The 20,897-nt window shown below is 33.8% G+C and overlaps 4 protein-coding genes across 5 annotated transcripts in view; 1 reads left to right on the top strand and 3 right to left on the bottom strand.

Moving 5' to 3' along the window:
- Positions 1 to 402: 402 nt before the first annotated feature.
- On the bottom strand, positions 403 to 6,586 carry Gnptab (N-acetylglucosamine-1-phosphate transferase subunits alpha and beta). The gene is made up of 7 exons (XM_043417677.1): positions 6,311 to 6,586; positions 5,159 to 5,580; positions 4,714 to 4,925; positions 3,775 to 4,510; positions 3,283 to 3,454; positions 2,788 to 2,975; positions 403 to 2,103 (listed from the first exon to the last, which is right to left on the bottom strand). The coding sequence occupies exons 1-7, from the start codon at positions 6,461 to 6,463 to the stop codon at positions 1,794 to 1,796; spliced, it is 2,193 nt and encodes a 730-aa protein (XP_043273612.1). The 5' UTR covers positions 6,464 to 6,586; the 3' UTR covers positions 403 to 1,793.
- Positions 6,587 to 9,689: 3,103 nt separating this feature from the next.
- mRpS24 (mitochondrial ribosomal protein S24) lies at positions 9,690 to 11,838 on the top strand. The gene is made up of 3 exons (XM_043433503.1): positions 9,690 to 9,950; positions 10,833 to 11,019; positions 11,468 to 11,838. Exons 1-3 carry the CDS (start codon positions 9,930 to 9,932, stop codon positions 11,755 to 11,757), a joined length of 498 nt encoding a protein of 165 aa, XP_043289438.1. The 5' UTR covers positions 9,690 to 9,929; the 3' UTR covers positions 11,758 to 11,838.
- A 256-nt stretch (positions 11,839 to 12,094) lies between these two features.
- twin (CCR4-NOT transcription complex subunit 6-like twin) overlaps positions 12,095 to 20,897 on the bottom strand; it is a 458,979-nt gene continuing 450,176 nt past the window's right edge. For both annotated transcript variants that reach the window (XM_043433500.1, XM_043433501.1), the window contains exons 7-10: positions 18,482 to 18,712; positions 18,064 to 18,241; positions 17,689 to 17,828; positions 12,095 to 17,571 (exon numbers count right to left, since the gene is read on the bottom strand). In XM_043433500.1, the coding sequence (XP_043289435.1) occupies positions 17,495 to 17,571; positions 17,689 to 17,828; positions 18,064 to 18,241; positions 18,482 to 18,712 (626 nt within the window). In that variant the 3' untranslated portion in view covers positions 12,095 to 17,494. The remainder of the gene's footprint in view (positions 17,572 to 17,688; positions 17,829 to 18,063; positions 18,242 to 18,481; positions 18,713 to 20,897) is intronic.
- On the bottom strand, positions 19,191 to 20,884 carry Yip1d1 (Yip1 domain-containing 1). The gene is made up of 2 exons (XM_043433502.1): positions 20,467 to 20,884; positions 19,191 to 19,972 (listed from the first exon to the last, which is right to left on the bottom strand). Exons 1-2 carry the CDS (start codon positions 20,687 to 20,689, stop codon positions 19,416 to 19,418), a joined length of 780 nt encoding a protein of 259 aa, XP_043289437.1. The 5' UTR covers positions 20,690 to 20,884; the 3' UTR covers positions 19,191 to 19,415.

Raw genomic sequence — 20,897 nt, 5'->3', positions numbered from 1 at the left:
ATTCAGAATTATATAATAATATCTGAAGTTTTTTCCCAATAGTTACGGCAACACTTTAAAATATGAGGTAAAGAGCGGGTTGCTAAGGCAACCAAACAACGTAAAAAAGTTTATATAGACTTTAAATATGTGGTGACATCGGTGCATCCTAGGGGTACTACATGTTTGATCTCTTCGGAAGAGGCGCTTCATACAATCACGATAGAACTTCACTTACAAGTAAGTTCGTTTAATCGTTTAATTATACAAAATAGTATGAAATTTTCAAAACACCTGAAAGCTGTACTAGCGTACAATATGAAGCGACTAACTTTTTTCTGAAGGAACTAATTATCAGATGTCTTAAATTTCATACAATTTCTATCACCATGAACCTAAAAGATTCAATAAAAAAAAGCATTATAACACTTTCGTAGTATTTAATCGTCAACTTTGTGTGAGAATCACAACTTCATTATCGATCAGGAAATTTGGTTAATTTACGGTACAGAAGACAAATTATACAGTTCACCCACAACATCTTCAACAGTCGATTATTTTAAACCTTTCCAAATATTTTGCATATGAATTCAACGTCTCCGAATAAAAAATTATACTGCCAAGCACTTCACGTGATCAGAATCAATCACAGTGCCTAAGATAAACGTAGTATTTCGACATAATCGTAAAGCTCATATTCACATTTAGAAATGGCCTTTGATACTGATTTCTCTAAAATCAGTTGCCAAAAATAACAATGATTCGAGTTCATGATAATTTCAATAAACTATGAGCGTTTAAAATTTATAAGCTCAAACTTAAACATTTTTTTTACAACTTAAGACCATTCACATGAGAACTGCCCCAAATTCTTCTTCTGTATAACTCATAATAAATGTGAGATGAGCTAACATTACATCAAGTTGATGAAATATTGTCCATTATACGTACAAATAGAAATCGTCATTTCTAGTTAACGATGCAAACTTCAACATCATTTGATATTTTGATTCACCGATATGTACAGGGTACTCGGGCTTTATGTGACTAGTATTTGTAAAATTTGCACTTAACCTTTTGCCAGTAGATTTACGTACGCTAACGTCTAGATTGAGACTCGAGACAAATGGAGAATAGATACGACTTTTCGTCGGTACAACAGTCACAATGTCATGGTAAAAAAAAATTAATAGTGTCTTTAAATATTGTACAATCCCTACAACACTTGAGCCCTGTTTTCATAATCATATCACTTTGGATACAAATAAAAATTATGGTTTAATTAAATATGCATCACAACATTTTACGAACCATTATCACAAAAGATTTGTGGGGAAATATTCCAACAAAGTCGAGCTTTCGAAATATTCTTGATACAGGTCGACTCGCAACACTCAACACAATTTAAATGACTTTTCCAGTTTTTGCTGTTTCTTCATTCCCAGAAATGCATGATTCTTCAAAAATTATAGTAATCCTATTGATATTATAGAATGTTTAGGGTTTTCCTTAGTGATAATAAACGCATTTTCAGAAATTATCAGCTCCTGTGACAAAAACCTGTATGCAAAATTATATCCTCTGTAAATGAAATCTATGTACCTCAAACCAACTATTCTAAAACAGCAAATATTCGTATTACTAATATGTTTTGAGCATACATGAGGATTGTTCGAGATCAATATAATGTAGAATTATTATTAACTGACGTAAAAGTTGAAAACAGCAAACATCGTATGTTGTTTTGCATATAGATTTTTGCCTTCGTTGAAAAACCCATAAAAGTAAATGAGATTGAGCTTTTGTATATGTTGTTATACGAGCAGAGTTGGCAACGAACGTACGCGAAACAATCGTCGCATTTGATTATAAAATACGTGATATAACGTAATGAAAAGTAGAAGAGCTATGAAGAGTATTAGAATATTCCGCGCTCTCATACGACCGGCTCGCCATTCAAAAAGTTCGTGACGGTGCGAAAAACGATTTCTGTATTGTATCGGAAGTTCGAAACTACTTCTCAACGGATAGAGCGAGCGATAAAAGTCATGGAGAAGTGCACGGATCACTTCGTTCTCGGCACGTCTCGTTGGATCCATATCGTCGTTGAGGCATATAAATTTTCTGAAAAAATAAATTATACTATTTTTAGTCCACGGTTTACTTTATATTTTTCAACAGTGAATCACGTTGTTTTACGTTGTTTATTTTTTTGCTTACGTTAATTGTTTCACCCTTCAGAGATAATTTAATTGAACGATTTACTAAGGATAACAAATGAAGAAAAACAAAAATTACAGCTGTTCATTTTATCTCTATTCTTTATCTGGCTTTCACATTTTTTTAAGTTAAACGGAAATTAAAACAAGTTTGTCCGAGTAAACCATGTAACCACTTTTCAGCCATCTCTCCCACTCGCGCAATTGATAGATCAACTCAGCGAATGCGATTTTTGTGACGATTTTGTTTCATTTTCGATTTTCTCAGAAAATGTGATAAATTTTTTTTAAATTACAATTTTAGTGGAAACATTTCATATCACGCATGTATAAGAAATTTCTAAGGCTTGAATGAACAGTTTTACTAATATCAGGATACCAGAAATTCGACACCTTCAAAATTTTGACACTATTCGAAAGTCTCCTATAAGATATTAGTAACGATAATTTTTTGTGATTTTTAGATAAAGTGATTCTCTGGCTCATTTAGGAAATTTGCATCGGAATAATAGTTTCATTCTTTTTTCTTTTGATGATATTTATTCTTTTCAGATTTTTGTTATTTTCACAGTAAAAATTGAGTACTCACTTTGGTTCCCGGCGAATTTCGTCCAAAATTTGTACTGTAGCCGAAATGTTGCTCGTCAACATCTCAAAAATTTCATTTTTTATCGCTTTTACAATTTCATGACTGTAACGTCTGCGATCGCTAAACTTTTTGAGAAGTCTGTTTGCAATTGGTTGACATTTTATTATCAGTTCTTTCGAAACAGTCGGCTGAAATAGTAAAGCACAATGTTATGAAATCAAGAACTGAATAACGATGACGGAAAAAGAGCGAAAAATATCAATACTGTTGCAAGCCTTAGCTAAAAAAAAGTCTGACTAAAAGAATATTTTACGAGAACATATACATTCTATGTGTTCTACACTCAATATCATTAAAAAAAAAAAAAAAACAATAATAATTGTTTCAACTTATTTTTTGTGCTCCTTTGATTGGAGTTGCAGTTTTCAACGAAAATATTAATAAATCATAATATTATACATGAATGACAACATGTATCGTATCGTAATATCTTACAAGTGTAGAGTCCAAATATCGTTCTCCCGATGGCGGATCCGGTATTACGACGAGCTCTATTTGACTTGAACAATTCGTTATGACACTCTCGAATTCAGTGACGTAACTATAATCCAACGGGAGACTGTACATTCTCGTCAGCAGTGTTCTAATTTCTCCATCGGACCAAGTTCTATAGAGTACACATATATTGATTTATTATTTATGGATTATTTATGAGATTTTTCAAATAAAAAAATACGAATTCAGTTGGAAATTATACACTTTGAAAAACAAAATGATATTTACGATGAAGAAAAATCTGTAAAACTGCGTTAATTCTTGAGGAGAAAATTGAGGGAGAAAGTGAGAGAATACATTCAATACTAGGGTAGGTATTGAAATAAATTTCTTTACGCGATCAGAAATTACTTGTAGTGAATTAATGTTTGAAATTCTTTTATGAAGGAGAATTAACTGGAAGAACAATAAAACCATTTTTGTTACGCTCACCCCGATTTGTCGGTATCAAACGTCTCGAATATTTCGCCAACAGTAGCTTTACGTTTTTCACTAATGAGATAATAAAAGTAAGAAAATGCAAATTGCATATCTTCCGAACTTCTAATTCGGTGGGACGACGTTTTTTTAAATTCGCTATCAAATTTTTCTTGCATTTCAGCGATAACCCATTTATCGAGAAGATGTGGCATGTGAGCAGGCACTCTCCGTCTCTCAAACCCGTAAGCCGTATTGTAAATTCTATTGACGTACAATAACGATTCGGCGTAAGTGTCCAAACGCCGTGATTTGTGTTTGAACTGATGAACCGGTTTGATTTTGTTGTATTTTTCTTTCTGAACGTGCACTATGTTTATTATATCGTCGTTACGATAGCGTTTCTCTGCGGATTCGATTTCATCCGTAAATTTATTACGTTTCGTCACACTCTCGCTAGGAGCATAATTTTTAAAAAATTCTTTCGCGGTTCTATAAGTGCTAGTGAAATTAGACATTTTTCCGTTCAAAGATTTCAAATTTCTCGAGATTCCAAGTGTCATCGTAGTCATCTCCATCATTGGAAAAGTGGTTCTCCCCGTTTTCTTTTTCTTCTTCAAAATATCTACAAGTTTAGATGAGGCTTCGTGACTTTTGAGCTGATCATTTTGTAAGAGTTTGTATGGATAATCAACTTCGTCTTCGAAACCTTCGCTGTCTGTTGGTATGTGATTTGTATCACAGTCTCCACCTGTATAGATACGAACAGTAAAAGTCATTATCCATATTCAATGATTCACACAATCAAACAACAATCAAAATTTTAGCAAAATTTCTTAGTTTTGAAAACCTTAAAAAAATATATATTTACTCTGATTAGTTTGTAAAGCATAATTTTGTCTGAATAAATCGTCTTTCGAATGAAGATATTTTACTTCAGTTAAAAATCATTACCATCAAATTCACAGATGGTTGTGTTACATACAGGATCACACGCTCCATCCCCTACCCAGGCCCATGGACAAACATCTGAACAATCCGGTACCCACCAAGCCAAATAGACTTTCTGACCATTGGCTTGAGTCACAAAGTCTTCGGGCCATATTTCCCGACCCAAAAAAACGTCATCATTAAAGTATAGAAATTTATCTGAAAGACCGGGGATTCTGAAAATTTATGTACAAGTTTTTAAACATAACACTATAAAAATAGCTTTTTAAAAACATTGTATGCTTAACCAGAATTGCTCGTATTGAATTCAAAAGCTATAAAAATATTTACATTTCATAAAAGAGCAATAGCTTCCCTAGAGTTCCCAGAATTGCCTTGAACATTGGATATTATAAATCAAAATTATCTTGAAGAACAAATGAACTTGAAAATACATAAGTTTTTCTACCTGTGAATATGACTCTCTATAGCAGGACTAGAAAACGTAGGAAGATCCGTTTTATCAGGAAATATATCGTCATGGGTGACGAGAGTCATCCTTGGATTATCCATATCCAACCAGCTGGGAATTTGCCCATTAGTCACAATATATACGTGTCTAACCCATGGAGCATACATTTCCAAAGAGCGCAAAGAGTATCTCAATTCATCTTTGTCATTAAATCTGGATACTGCAGCATTCACATTCGATACAGAAACATATTTTTGTAAATTGTCTGTAAAAATTGGATCCGTTCCATTGACCCATGTATAGACAACATCAATTGGTACATGTTGACATAACTTTTTTTGAAACGATGTCCCAAGGATGTTGTCATTGAAGGAATGAAATACTGCTTCGTACTTCTCTTTGCTCCATGCGAGCCAAACCTAGATTCACAAATCTGGATTCAAATTACTCAATAATACTACAACACTCGAAATAAAATTCCTCAAATATTAAAATAACCTTTTTTGATGAAATAACAACTTTTTCTATGTTTATTTCTAAACTGCTTTAAAAAAAAACTAACTCTACCAGATTCCTCTTGAGTTTAATGAAATTTTGAAACTATTTAGCCGGGTATCCTTCGTTTTGCATAAAGTTTTTACTCCGCTATTTCATGCAGTTGGAAAAACTATGTGTAAAGTCCCTAGCAGATTGTACGACCAGGAAACGGTCGAAAAAAGTACAAAAACAACAGAGAACGGTGGAAAAAAGTATAAAAACGACCGAAGTCGGTCGTTTTTGTACTTTTTCCCACCGCTTCCTGGTCGTACAATCCGCTAGGGGTGTCTCATCATCCACCGTTTAATCAAAATGTATTCATTAATGTATATATTTGTATATATGTATATTGATTTACAATTTATCATTAATGTATATGCTTATATATATGTATATTAATTTACAATTTCATTAATCAAATGTTTTTTCCACCTGGTAACCTCAAACTGTCATCCATGTATCATTGCTCACTCTGAATAACCAAGTAATAGAGTGTAAAATTCGACTAAATTAAAACAAAGTTCTTTCCAATAAAAAACCAGTGATGAATCACAATACAGCGGAATATTTAAAAAAACAATCAATATCGTCGAATACTGTTCGGAATCTAACCTCTCCAAAGTGTACAATCCCAACAAAGATGCAAGTGAATGCAACGAGAACAATAAGCAACGAAGATTTGTGAGAAAGAAGGTCGTAACAACGACGTTGTATGAGTTTCCATGTGCTCATTATAACAAATATAATACGTGATGCAATTGTCATCGCTACGAAAAACCAATTCTTTTCTGTGTTGATACGGGATTCGCACAAAAATATCTAATCAAATCACCGGTTTTCATTTTTACACACTGTCACATCACGGTCAGACATGTGTGTGTTCTGCAACAGTAGTAGTGTAGTAGTAGTATATAGCACGATCCATGGGCTTCACGGCATATCTGGGTACATAGTACATTGGACGCTGACAGCGTCCAAGTAGAATGTACCCAAAAATTTAACCTAACATCCGAATCTAGTTCCAAATATGTTAACACAGATGTGGCTACGGTCGTTTTCTTCGATAAAGAAAAAAGATACGACGACAGAGATTCTCAACTTTGTTGACAGTCGAGTAAAGACACATTTACATCTTTGCCAGAAACATTTCAACCGAAATTTGATTGCACAATTACCACATATCAACTCTGCAGAACATTCTATTCGTAAATATATAAATCGCAACGACTGTATCATGAAAATAAATAATATGAATATATTATATCTAACGGTTCATTATTTGGAAAAAATACTTCCATGAAATATCCAAACGTCATCCTGACGTTCACGTGTTTTGATCATTCAATCGGCAGAATGTCTATATTTGTAACATGAAAATTATTTTTCATATTTCGCGCACTCATATTAAAAAAAAAATCGTTGGTGTAGTTACTCACGGTTACAGGAACGGGCTTCGATCTTCTTCCTACCTTTTTCTCCCACGATCCTTGCGATCTCCGTTTCCCTCGACGATCCTCTCTCTCTCCGTCTTCCTCCACGATCCTTTCGCTCTCCCTCTGCCTCTACGATTCTCTTATCCTGCTCCATGGTTCTGATCATAAAGAACTTTCCACATATTTTCAACACACTTTTCTTCCAATGTTTTTTCGTCCTCCCATGTTTGGAATTTATCATTTCACCTTTAACTTTTGTTATCACTTCACCGTACCGCAGAAAATCGTAATCGCGATTCATTATCACAAAGTTATATTTCCGCTGGTCTTTTTTTCGAGAACGAACGTGGGTTTTTATTCACCAAAAATTTAACTTTATACCGACGCGAGAGAAAAAATTCGTTATTTAATTATACGACCGATTGAATACGAAAATTAACATAAAACGAAAAAAAATATCCCCATTTTCTTCTTTGCCTACTCTTCCCAAGGTTTTTTCCCCAGAAAACCGTTTTTGCGCAAATGGATAAGCCAAATATGTCGAGTAACAGAAACAATTGTAGTGACAAAACCTGTACCACCGTTTCATAGAGAATCGAGTGTGCCCGCGTGCGTGCACGCGTGGTCGGTTGCTCGCGTTCTATTGTTAGCATTTGACTAGTAAAAACTATTCGTAATGCTGTACATAGCTGCGGTTATACGCGTTGCGTGCATTGCTTAGCGTGCAGCGTTTGCAACTCCGACTTATCTGCATGGAATCTTGCCTGCGCGACTTCAAAGTGATACAGAAACTGTATCGAGTTCGGAACTGTGTCAAACTATCCACTATGGAGTAGATTTACTGACTGTCCGTCTTCGCTTGCCGACAACCCCATGGCTTTAGGACCGTGCGTTAGGTGCTTTGCTTTGCGTTGCGTTGCTCGGGGTATGCTTGCATCTTAGCTCGCTTGCGGACACGCGCGCGTGCGAGCATACACAAGACTCTCGAAGCTAGTTATGTTACAGGCGTCACTAAACTCTTTCTGTTACTGGCCCTTGGCTCGATACTATTTTTCATGAATTACCAAAATACTCATTCATGAGCAAATTTTGTAATAATAATAACATCGAGTGCGAGGACTTCCCTATCGGCTTATCTATAGTTGCGTCAAAAAAAGGAATCTCAGAAATTAAAGAAAAAAAATGTATATCGACAAGGAGCGAATCATTATTTTTTATTAAATTTCAACTTTAATATTCGTTACGTTGTGTTTTCGTGTCTTTTATCGATTCGCACGATCTTAAGTTCTTTTATTTTGTAATTTAGATGACCGATCAGTTGCTTCAGCGAGATTGAATTTACTGTTAAAATGATGAAATAACTGTTAAAGTTACAATAATTTATAAAATTATGACCGCTATCAATTTTTATTAGTTTCTATTTTATTTGTTTATCGATTGATTGAAAAAAATTAAATCGTAAAAAAAGATTATTTTAGTTATTCAGGATAAAGTAGGATTTCACGTGTCGTATTTCGTGCCCCGTTTTCTCATTGCATTGGAGAATGTACAATGCGTAGCGATAACAGCGCGCTCACGTTCCACGCCAATCCTCACCCTACTCCCGCCGGGCGGTGAGTGAAGCGAAAAGCGAAACGTGTTGTGCCTCTCTCCTGTCTCCTGTCCAGCCCGCGGGCCGGAGCTCCCCCTCCCTGTGCGCGCCGAGCGGTGTGAGTGAAGCGAATCATGTTGCGCCTGCGCCTCTCCCCTGACTCGAGCTCCGCCCGGTGTCCGCCCGTCTCCCCTCTCTTCTCCCGCTGGCTGACCGAACGCCTCTATCCCCACTCCGCTCTGCTACTACGCTATGGCGAATATTCCAAACACGACCAAGCGTAAACGCGTGAAACGTAAACACGTGAAGAACGAAAACAAACCGAACGAATTATCCAAAATCCATTCATAAATATTCACCGATTAATTGCCATAATTATCAATACACAAAATCGTATGTACCGAACCGTTGAATAAATTATGATCATCCATTAAAATTATACATTATTTGTGGCGCTCTAATATTTATATATTAAGGTATTTTTATCAAATTTTAATTAATATTTTTTTATTTTTAACCTGGTAAACTACTTCACCAAAAAAAGTGAGGTAGTGACGTAATATGATGGAACATTTTTGGGGTAGAAATATTTTCTGGTGGACATTTTTAAAATTATTTATTTTCATGGTACAGTCATTACAGTTTATACATTTACGAATAGAAATGTTCTGGTGGAGTTGATATGTGGTAGCTGTGCAATCAAAATTAAATTCATGCTGCTGTTGCATGAACGTGATCTATCAGTTGTTCAGTCGGTAAAAATCCTGCTGCACGTTTTATTCCGAGTATAGGTTGATATTTGAAAAAAAATATGAGTTACACGCTATTCTCATTTTATTAGAGAACAAGGTGTAACTTTTATTTTTCTCAAAAAATCAAGAATGTCCGAGTAAAACGTGTAACCATTTTGCAGCTATTTCTCTCGCACTCACGCAAGCACCACGCAAGTGATAGATCACCTTAGAGTTATTAACGCTGTCAGCGTCCAAGTAGAATGTACCCAAAGAGTAACTGACATAATAAACGCAGCCTTTTATATGCTTCGTTGCGGTACCATTCCAGTCCTTTCAGGTTAGGTAACAGATCAGGTCGCTCATCTGCTCATGATTTCTGAAATCTCAAAGTGCGGACGACGAGCAAGTAGTACTGTGTTATCGCGTAAATAATTTATCTAATTGATTGTAACGGTGAATATAATATTAAAACGATGACACTGACACTACAAACGGTAAGTGACATCCTATCAATCCAAACTTCAATAACAATCATAACCAAAGATGCGACGAGATAAATTGAAATTTTGATGTTTTTCAATTTGTTGTCATTCATTGAAACGATAAGGTTTGAATGTAGCATTTTTCGTATTAATCACGACCATATTTAGTTTTTAATTTAAAGTCTTGTACTTTTGCGGATTAACAATCTTGTAAAATATCTATAGGTTTATGTTTAAAAATATTTATAAGCCATATACTAAGCATCTCAATAATGTGGTTTTCTATTAGTATTTTTTTCGTATATAATTTTAGAATAATTGAATTCCATTTTGGTTTGAGGAGTGGATAGAAGTTTTTTATTTATAACTTTGGGTTCATATATAAGATTGGATTGCCTCCATTTGAAATCAAAAAATTTAACCCACGAAGAAAATTTGAACACTTTTATAAATTAAAATCAATTATTCAGCTCAAGTAACACAAAGTATATTAACAACAGCAAAATGACTATTATTAAACCCAACATTTCACAGTATATCGTAAAAAGTTATTCTATCAAAAAGTCATTGTAGCATTCTTCCGAAATACAGCTTACAGTTTTACAGTGCCTGTAACGTTTTATGGTACAGAACAGTCAGGGTAATTATTTATGGAAACACGATTGCTCTTGTAAAGAGTCTCTAGGAATGACTTGTTTAACATAAATGTACTTATCTTGATTTGCTACCAAGACTCTAGATCACCTAAGAAATAATATAATATAAAAATTCTTAGTGAATCCAGGAAAATATTTCTTCATGCTCATTATAAAGTTTTACAAAATTGGAATGCTCTTTGAGTATATTATTATCTTTTACTTTGTTTATCACAAAAACTGAACTTTTGCTTATCAGGTTATACGAAGTTTACGACTTCAAACATCTTTACCACAAAGATCTTTTCACGTCTCAGCTGCTGCATCAAAGAGTGTGTCTGGTCGATACAAAGCAACCCCGAAGCAGACTCGCCCTCTAACGTATGAAATGGCCAATCCACCAAATTACATTGCACATAGAAAGGCATGGAACTCGTGGAACACTTGTACGTAGACCCTGATTATGTGCAATTAATTCTGAAAATGATTCATCAGGATGCACTAAGGATTGTGAAAAAATATCACTTGGAACATGTCACAACAAACATTTAACAATAAAATAGCTTTTTGTGATACACATTAGAGTTTTAATGTAGGAATAATGAATATTTAAAAAATTATTCAAACTCTAAGTTGGTTTCATGCTTTCTCTACAAAATTTGTTCTGAATTTCTACTGTCTGCAAATAGTATTTTCATCATAACTGTCAAAACAAAAAAAGTAGAATAATAATTTCTAGCCATTTTTATCATATAGTCTAGCAAGTCTAAATTGTCCACTGTGACAAAACAATTTACTCTGATCAGTAAAAATTCAATTTTTGGCAAGAACGTTTAGTATTTTTGTATTAAAATGTCACTCCAAATGAGTGCTTTATAATAATAATACTTCCAGCTAATATTTTGGGTGGCAATCGTCCATCTGAAACAGCAATCGAGGACGTCTTCATTCGACGCTTTATGATCGGCACTTGGCACAACGTATTCGCCAGTGAAATAATAATTAAGAGGCAGCACAATATTGTCAGAATAGCTGGTATAATTAAGCAAAATTTGGGAACAAGAAAAGTGTATTTTCTCATCGGTTATACAGAGGAATTTTTAAGTTACATACTCCAATGTCCCGTCAAATTGGAATTGCAATCTATTACTGATCCTAAATCTATGATTTTTACGTATGTCTAATAAATGGTTTTGTAAATATTGTGATAATGGAAAAAAGTAGATGCTAGAAAAATATAAAAAATAAAAACAAGCGCTTGCAAATCGTTTATATTTTTGGAAACCTCCATGGCTGCCCTTGAAAGATACTCAGTTGGGAGTTTTTATTATACTGACCAACTATTAGTACGAACATTGCAGTTTGCATATTCGTCAGGTTTTCCATAATTTCTCTTTATCCTCCAGCAAATGTGAAAATAAGTGAAAAAAAAAATTAGAAGAATAAGATAAGCCGGAAGAACTGAAAAAGGTGCACACAGGATATATGAAAGAAAAATTCATACTAAATTAACTAAACTCGTTTTCATTTTCTTATTTTCTGTTTTATTCATCCTTATTCAATAAATCGTTACATTCGATCATGATTCAAAATGCAGCCCATATACAATTATTGCATTTTTAATGAAACAGTAAAGTACCACTACTACCCTTAAGGTAGATGTTTAAAACTGAGGCATAGAAAAGAAGAAATGTGAAAGAAGTAGATCCTACAAATAATTGCAATTCTACAACGAAGTTCTTCTTGGTTTGTTTCTTTTTTCTTTGTCAATTTTACTAGACCACTCCCTTATCCCTTATATGCCTTTACAACATGGTTTTTTTTTTTTTAATATCCGTCCAGGTCTCGCAAAGCTACCTATTTTGTACTGTTACACTTGAATTTCGTATTTGTTTTATTTTTGTTATGTTGAGTATTTTGAGTATTTTATTCGCTGCTCCGAAATCGATTCACACACATGCGCGCGCATACATACACACTTGCATCCTCGGAGAGGGAAGGAGGACAAAACAAATCAGTTCCTCTAGGATCGAAGAAAACTTTGACAAACGAATCGCAGTTGTGTAGAAAAATATTAAACTAATTATAAATTCACATTTTCATTTCGGTTACGAGTATACAATTTCTTTTTTGTTCATAGACAATTAAGGTAAACTCAAGTTACGACAGACTAAATTGTGCAACTTGTACAGTCCAGTGAAAGGAAAAATTACGCAAAGAAAAAGAAAACGAAAGAAATGCTTTGTAAAACTTGTACGGAGGACAATCGAAAAAAATTTAAATTTGAGGAATTGCGAAGATGAATTTATCGCGGATCGCAGGTTTCGTTTTGTACTGCGATTTTTTTACTGATATGAAGAGTACTGAGTTCTATTCACAACAATCGCGATTCCAACGTGAGTGTTCCTCGATTTTTCTTTTGCATTTTTTCACTACACTTCCCCTCCCAATGCCCCCGGGCAATAAGTAGAGTACGAAAACAATACACGAATTTTCGAAAAGAAGTGAGCCTGGTACAATCATGACAATGCAGATACAACAGATGTAACAATTGCTATTATTGTAATTAAAAAGATATTTCGAGTTTGTTTCACCTTTCAAAGTCAATTCGAGGCTTGTTTCGTTTTATTGCATTCAAGTGTAATTAATTGAGATGTGAATTTTATTTATTTTCAATAAACATCATTGGAAGCTAACGCGAGACCTTTTTCGAATGGATGGAGCCGAGATCAAAAAAATGGAAATCTTACAATGCATACCTTTTTTCTTTTTTTTCTCTTCGTTTGGGTTTTTGTTTCTCACCTAAATCGAATATCGCTCTTATTATACAACTACAGGCCAAGTTGTGCTGTGCTAAAGCGTACGTTTTTATCGATGGGATCGTGTTACTCATCAGACATTTTTTTTCCTTTTGTCCATTCGTCTTAGCACCACACCACCATATATATATATATGTATATTTGTATATATATATATGTAATAAATGTACATGTCTATACATGATTACTTCTTATTTTTGTCGTCGAACGACCGGAGTAACAGTTGATTTCAACAAGGTTCTTCGTTTCTTTTTTATTCTTCTTTTCGTTAGTTTTTATTTTATCACGCGAAGTACTTTTGAAAACACTTGTGCACTGATACAAATTCTGAAAAGCTCAAGAGATGATATTCGAAGTTGAAAATTGTTCTTTTTTTCGGGGACATGTTTAATTACGATCTGTTGAAATTTATGAGTCCAGTCAATTCGTGCAACATAAAAAGCACAATCGTCGGATGATAAACGCGGGTTGAACTTTTGCAGTAAGTTTCGTTACTATTGTTTTAAATATTTCATATTTCTTTCGAGAGAGAATCGGCAAAGTCTCAAGTTGAAGATGTTCGTTATCGAAAGAAAATTTCATGGAGCGGCACACGGTATTATGAACGTTTGGATCTTTTTTCAGTGTGTAAAATTTGGTTCCAGCTATTTGTCGATTGATGCCAAAAATTGCTCGCTCGATTCTATCTCGTTCCCGAGACTAATAAGTGTGTGTGATTTTAAGATTCTTGTTTTTTTAAAGGAATTGGAAAACTTTTGTTCACTCTGAAACCGGATTTTTTGCGTACGTGGGCTTTCAACATTTTGCTTATTTTCAATTATTTCATAAAAATGACTCAAAGTAATTGTAGTCGCATGTGCTCACCCTTTAAAATCCATCATGCCAATTATTATCTTTCCTTTCAGAATCAGGGAAAACTCTAAGAAAAAGTTTGCTTAAATTAGCGCTCGTTGCAGTAGCTTTCGTTACATGAATTTGTTTTTTTTTGTTTTTTCAAATTTCGTTGATGGATCGTAGGAAGAAAAATAATAATTTACATAATAGATTATACGAAGACAACGTATGCCGTATTATAAAATCATAGGAGTTTCTAGTAAAAGAATTCTTATTAAATAAATTATAAAATAATTTGCAAACAATTAAGTTGCAACAAAGTAACGAGAATGTTATTCTCTTTTCCTTTTTTTTCGTTTATTACGTGTACGAAGTGTCGGGCATTCAAATCGAGACTGACTGAAATTCGTTAACTACAGCTGAATCAAAAATTCATGTCGTACATTATATTATCTACGAAAATCAAAATGCAAATGTTTTCCGGCATCAGCAAAGCGCTTTGCTCATGAATGTGTATGACGTAGAATGATTGAAAGTAAAAAAAAGACTACCTAATATCAACTATAATCTAAGACCAATGATGATCTGCAATCATGCAACTCGTTATAATTAATCAAGACTATGAGATGATCCATAATTAATTGAACCGTTGTTTCTTGGTTCGCACTGAAAAGGAACAACTCTCGGAACTCATAGAAATTATTTTCACTGAACGATCAATTTAGCTTCAGTTTACGCGAACCATATTTTTACTTGGTGTTTTACGTTCGTAGCAATTATTTTTGACATTAATTGTTAAAGAAGTTCATGCCAAAAGCAAATTTATTTGATTCATTGAGATTTTTAATAATTTGATGAGCCAAGTTTTTTTAAAGCAACGAGAGTTGTTCATTTTTTTAAATTTGTGTTTGAGTTCTGACTTAATTTACCATTTTTTATAGCTTGAACGAGCGGTGAGGATAAAAGAAAAAAAGGTTCGTCGTTTCGGAACAGTTATTTCGTTTGCTTTGTTTAAAATCTACGCAGAAATTCTATAGGTTTGGGAATTTAGACAAATCCATTTTTGGAAGATTCGACAAAATGCGTTGAAATATATTTTTCTGTATTAGGCCCGAGATCCGATGAAAAACTATATTTTTTTCATTGAAATATCTCGTTTGTGCGATTCTGAAGTGTATGAAAAAAGGAAACAAGCAAAAGACACCAATAAAGGAACAACTCGAGGCTCGATCAACCAATATACAAATAGGGCATTTAAACTATACGTTTAGTTTAAAACTATTATGTCGTCATCTACTTTATACAACAATTTACTACACGAAATCATGTGGGCAAACTTACGCGTGTACCACTCATTTCACTCAATTGTTTCGTACTTAGTCATCATTATTTCAATGAAAATGGTCTTGAGTTATATATAGCTTTTTTCCAATTCGGATTAACGTTCGAATGATCAATTTTCTCGTATCAAACTCCGACTGCGGAGTAAAATCAACCAAATTGTATTTTCACGATAAACAATTTGCCTAAATTTATCCACATGGATTTTTCTTTTACGATTAATCAATTAATAGTTCCTCACTTAATTTTAATTGAAATCATATTTCGCATGATATAATTTCAGTTTTATGCAATGTCGAATTTTCGAATAATTTTGTTCGCAAAACGCGAATACAACTTTCAGAGTGGACCAAGTCGATATAAATTATTTTCGGAGGACGAAGAGTTCAGTCAAAAATCAAGAAGCAATACAGTATGCAATTCTCCAATGCTACAGTCTCTTTACAGAGATTGAATAATGTCATGAAAAGTGTTTTTTTTTGAGTTTATCATATGTTTGAAATAGAAAAGAAGCGAGATTGAAATTTAAATGATCCAAAAAAATTCACTTTGCAAATTTGATATTAGAAGTCCATCGTTACGATTATCGTAAATTGGGTTTAACGAATTCGCGAAATATTTTCAATGAGTTAATCGTGGGTTCGTAAAATGTAAAATATTGAAATCTTATCGAACGAATCATGATTTGAACTGTTAACTGAATCGTCATTGTACAATATTGTTTGAAAGTACATACACACTTATATATATATATTAGTATATGTATAAGCATGTAAGTACAATGTTTTGTTTTTTTACGAATGCTGTGTATGTATATGCGACATTGCGAACATCATTATCTTACAGATTAAACTCGCTACAATATCGTCTATTAACTCTTATTCAACATTATATCGTATTCTATGTTAATTTTTTTGTTTTATCAATATACGTGGCCAATAAGAACAGATTTGTACTTGCATTGAAATTGTTTAAGTCAACTCCAATCACTTCGCACAGCCCAGTATAGCGTGTATGTTCGTTTGTTTGTTTGTTTGTTTTTCTTTTTTTTTCTTCTTTTTTAATTATTATTTTTTAATTCACTTTTGTTTCGTTTTTTCTCTCATCATCTTCATCATCATCATTTTTTTTGTTTGTTTTTGTTTTACTTTTAAAAATACATTATTTTGTCTCAATGGATGGCAGCATTCTTATCAAAAAGTTGGCTTGGAGAATGTTGTAATGACATTTAGGAAGATTGCAAGGGAGGGTTTTCAAGGGAGACAGATCGAGAGGAGCCCTTCTAACAGACGCTAATTCGTTTAATAAATATGTGAAATTGCTCCAATTGTTAATCTCAATATCACAGAGGTTTGATCGGAATATTTCGCGTTTATTTATCTTTTCATCTTCTTCTTCTTCTTCTTCTTCGTTATTCACCATTTTTTTTCGTTTAAATTTCTTTTGTAGGAAAATAGGTATCTACATATTACGAGATGATCATTGATGTTTCAAGATATACAACAGGTATGGTTAGTGAGGGGATAAAGAATCTAACGTAAACTTGTTACTTATTAAAAATGCAATACACTATACATGGGCTAAACGCATTACAACACGACTCCTGTCACCTGGTCATCAGAATTATTCTCATTATTTCATGTGTCAATTATACGTTTCGTTTTTTGCTCAATCTTTTTTCAATGTGCGACGAACCGGAGTACGCAAATATTCGCTATTTTTTACTCATTAATTGTTAGCCGAGAGCGAGTGATTTTTTTTTTGGAGTCAGAATGTAAGAGAAAGAGGAGTGATGGGGATTATTTTTGTGTATGTGTGTGTCTCTGTGTTCCTTATTTCTTCTGCTATCGTTATCGTTAATGTTATATTCATCGTTCCGTTATTTTTCTTTTGTTTCGTTTTACTTGGGCCTAGATCGGAGCGGCTGCTACCTGCGAGAGATCAAACCGTTACTAGTCCCTGCCGTCGGTGTCATTTCCAGTTCGACTAACAAGGGAAAGTGGTCTGAAAGAAGAAACCAACGAATTTTGATATTATTTTCGTCGATGAATCGTTAATTTTTCAGAAACCACACCCAATGCAAATGATTTTTTTTTATATACTCAAACAAAAATTACTTACCGGATGGTATATGAGGATGTGGACAACCGACCACTTTGTGTTCTCGGAACCAGTCGGCACTCAACGGTCCTAGCAAACCTAAGGGCACCATACTTTGCTTTGAGTAGAAAATGTAGTCTATTATGCCCTTAAAATCGAATCTGAAATATTTCATAACAATCATTAATTATTACACGGATTGGTTCATCAATTCGACATTTATTTTTCATTTTTTAAATATCCATGTCCGATTTTAAACTTTTTTCTAATGATTTTCAAATGGTTTAAAAACTAGCGAGGAAAGTTAATTTCTTGAAAAAAATGATTGACATCATTGAATTATAAATAAGTATCGATTAAGATTCAATTTCTATAGGTATATTTTTATGAACTCACGTATAGTTGGTATAGGGCATGATATCCTCACTATATGCAGAAGCAAGTTTAAATGAGTGGGTAAATTCGTTTGGTTTATCGCAGCCGGATATTTTTTGTAAGCACGTTTTGTACGCCAATTCTTTGAAGTCACGATGATCGGATGATACTCGTCCTGATGTCAAAAACTCGATGACTCCTGTGAGAACATAAAAAAAAGGATGTTGAATGTACCAATTCATTTTTGTTCATGTTTATATTTAATTATTTAAAATTTGGAAGATTTCTCTTCAATCCGAAATATTAATTGAACTCATATTTTCAATAATTCACTTTTTAAGAATTAAACAAAACATGGAAATTGGATAGATTCTTCTCAAAGTTGAATTTATTCAAAATTCTGTACAGCAAATGATTGTGCGAAACATGAATGACTCACCTGAGTCAGGCAATGAATTGAAATCGCCACATAATAATACTTGAACATTGGATGAGTCGGGCTTGTGACCGGGTCGAAAAGATTGTCCCGCTTGGTCCAATATTGTACGCAGTTCGTTACTGAGCATCATTGTTTGAATAAGCTTGACGTCACAAAATTCTGGATCCCAATGGATGTGCGCTGTGCAAACTAAAATCGGTTGTTGAACTTGAGCAGGATCCGATGGGAGACCTACAAGATAAAATTTCAAGTTTATAATTCAAATCTCAATAAGTTTGTTTCACAACAAATTTTCATTCACTCTTTATGATGGGTATGACAAGTATTTGAGTTTTGGAAATTTTTGTTGTTAAAAACTAACGAGATCCATACAAATTTACAATACGCATTATTCTACATTGATGATATATTTTATTATGTACTTAAGAAAAACATCAAAAGAATCTCCTCTTTCTCATTTGAATGTTATTACAAACTTCTTCAACTTGAAATTTGATTCTCCAATTGGACGACAGTGGTCAACAATTATGTACACTGACAGCAATTTTGTGATATGGAAAATAGTATATTATCGAATTTATGAAAGGAATAGGATGTGCAAAAGTGACTTTTCCACTTGTAAGGCGAATACAATTAGTATTAAAATGATCCAAGTCATTGTGGATATTTGTTATATATAATGAAAAAAGCAAGGAAGCAAAAACTGGAGTCAATTCAAGGCGTTTTTTTTTTATTTACAAACGATTACAAATAGTTTAAATAACATTGTTGTTGAACTCGGAGTAGGCATGATGACGTAGAGAAATAGTAAGCGAATATGAACATAAATACAAGTTCATATTAATAATGTGGGTCGAACAATTGTAAACGAATCACGGGATGTACAATTATAATAAGTGATTTGTTGAAATTTAACACTTCTCCTTTATATAAATCAGAATATGACAATGAGTGTGAAAACTCCATAGAGCAAAACGCAGGGATAAGCAATGAGAAGCCGCTGTTTTTCTTCTCCAGACATTGCGCAAAAGAGTCTGGACGCAGACAGAGTAGCCCAAGTGACAGCGAGTGCGGCAAGAATCAATCCGAAAGGTCCACGAAGAGTTGTGAATATGCTCAGGCCAGCTAAAGCGACGACAGGCAAAAGACAGTAGCCGAGGACTGATGCAACTGAGGCAAGTGTTATATTTCCTGTACTGCTCATCAGTGACTGTAGAATATACATTAAGAGGCAGGAAGTCACAGCGAGTCCGTAAACGTATCCAAAATGAGCTTTTGATCCTGCGAGTAGTAAGAACCCAGCCAATGCAAGACAGAAAGCCACAGGACCGGCCAAGTCAGAATCTTGTGTAAGATAATTAGCATCATCCATTTGTCCTCTTCTGTGGAATGGATTCATGACTGCAAGAGTCTTCTGTATTATTCTATCTGGATCAATGCCCAATTCTTCCAATAGTGGCGGCTCATCTTCTTCTCCAAAACCGGACGTCGCTGAAGAATAAATGATTTACTTTTACTAGACTTCTATTTTCAACAAGTTCATTAATTATATCGTGATGATAATGATTCCTGAAATCCTCTATGAAATTTAGTTTTTTTACATTCAATTTTGGGATTTAATAAGTTTATTTTAATTAACGATTTGAGAGAGCCAAATATAAAAATGAACAGTTATTTTCATTGTGTTACTGGTGTTACTGTGATGTGTTTGGTCAGTATGGCATCAATTTTGTAAAATGAGAATGAAAAAAATGGAGTTATCTTGTGGTTCAGAAATTTTTTTTACAATATACTCGTCATGAAGAGTTTTTATTATAGATTTTTAAAATTAATTTTGCAAAAAATTGTTTTTTTTTTTATTATGATCAAATACGATTATAATAAGGATTCTGTCAATGAAGAGTTAATCAATAGAAGGTTTTTATCGAAACATTCACGTAGTATAGACTTGATATTTTCGATAAAACATTAAAAATGTAACAAACCTTTAAAATCGTCGCCAGGGTACATCATTTCACCGCTGTATGCATTTTGCGTTGGATCTAAGAAGGATTTTTGTGTATAAGGTGAATATTCCCCGGCTTGTTCTTCGGGGTACGTTTGGAATTCGAATTGTGGGTTAGGTTGACCAAAACCCAACGTTTCGAAGTTATACTGTCCCTGAGGTGGTTGGGTCCAATAATTCTCTTGTCCCGAGTAGCCTGACATTTTATCTCGTCGTTTTATTCAACTATTTTATTCGTAATTCACTCTAGAATTTTGATGAAATCCAGAAACACGATGACAGCGATAAAAAATTATACGTCCACACATACTACACATATGTCAGCTGTTTCACACTGTTCACACATTTTTTTCTTCGTTTTCGTTGGATGTACCCGTCCGCCGATAACGAGAATCACCGCTGCAACGTAAA

Source organism: Venturia canescens, chromosome 1, assembly GCF_019457755.1.
Source record: "Venturia canescens isolate UGA chromosome 1, ASM1945775v1, whole genome shotgun sequence".
Taxonomy (NCBI): Eukaryota; Metazoa; Arthropoda; class Insecta; order Hymenoptera; family Ichneumonidae; genus Venturia; species Venturia canescens.
Note: the sequence above shows the minus strand (reverse complement) of the source record. Positions and strands in the feature narration are given on the sequence as shown.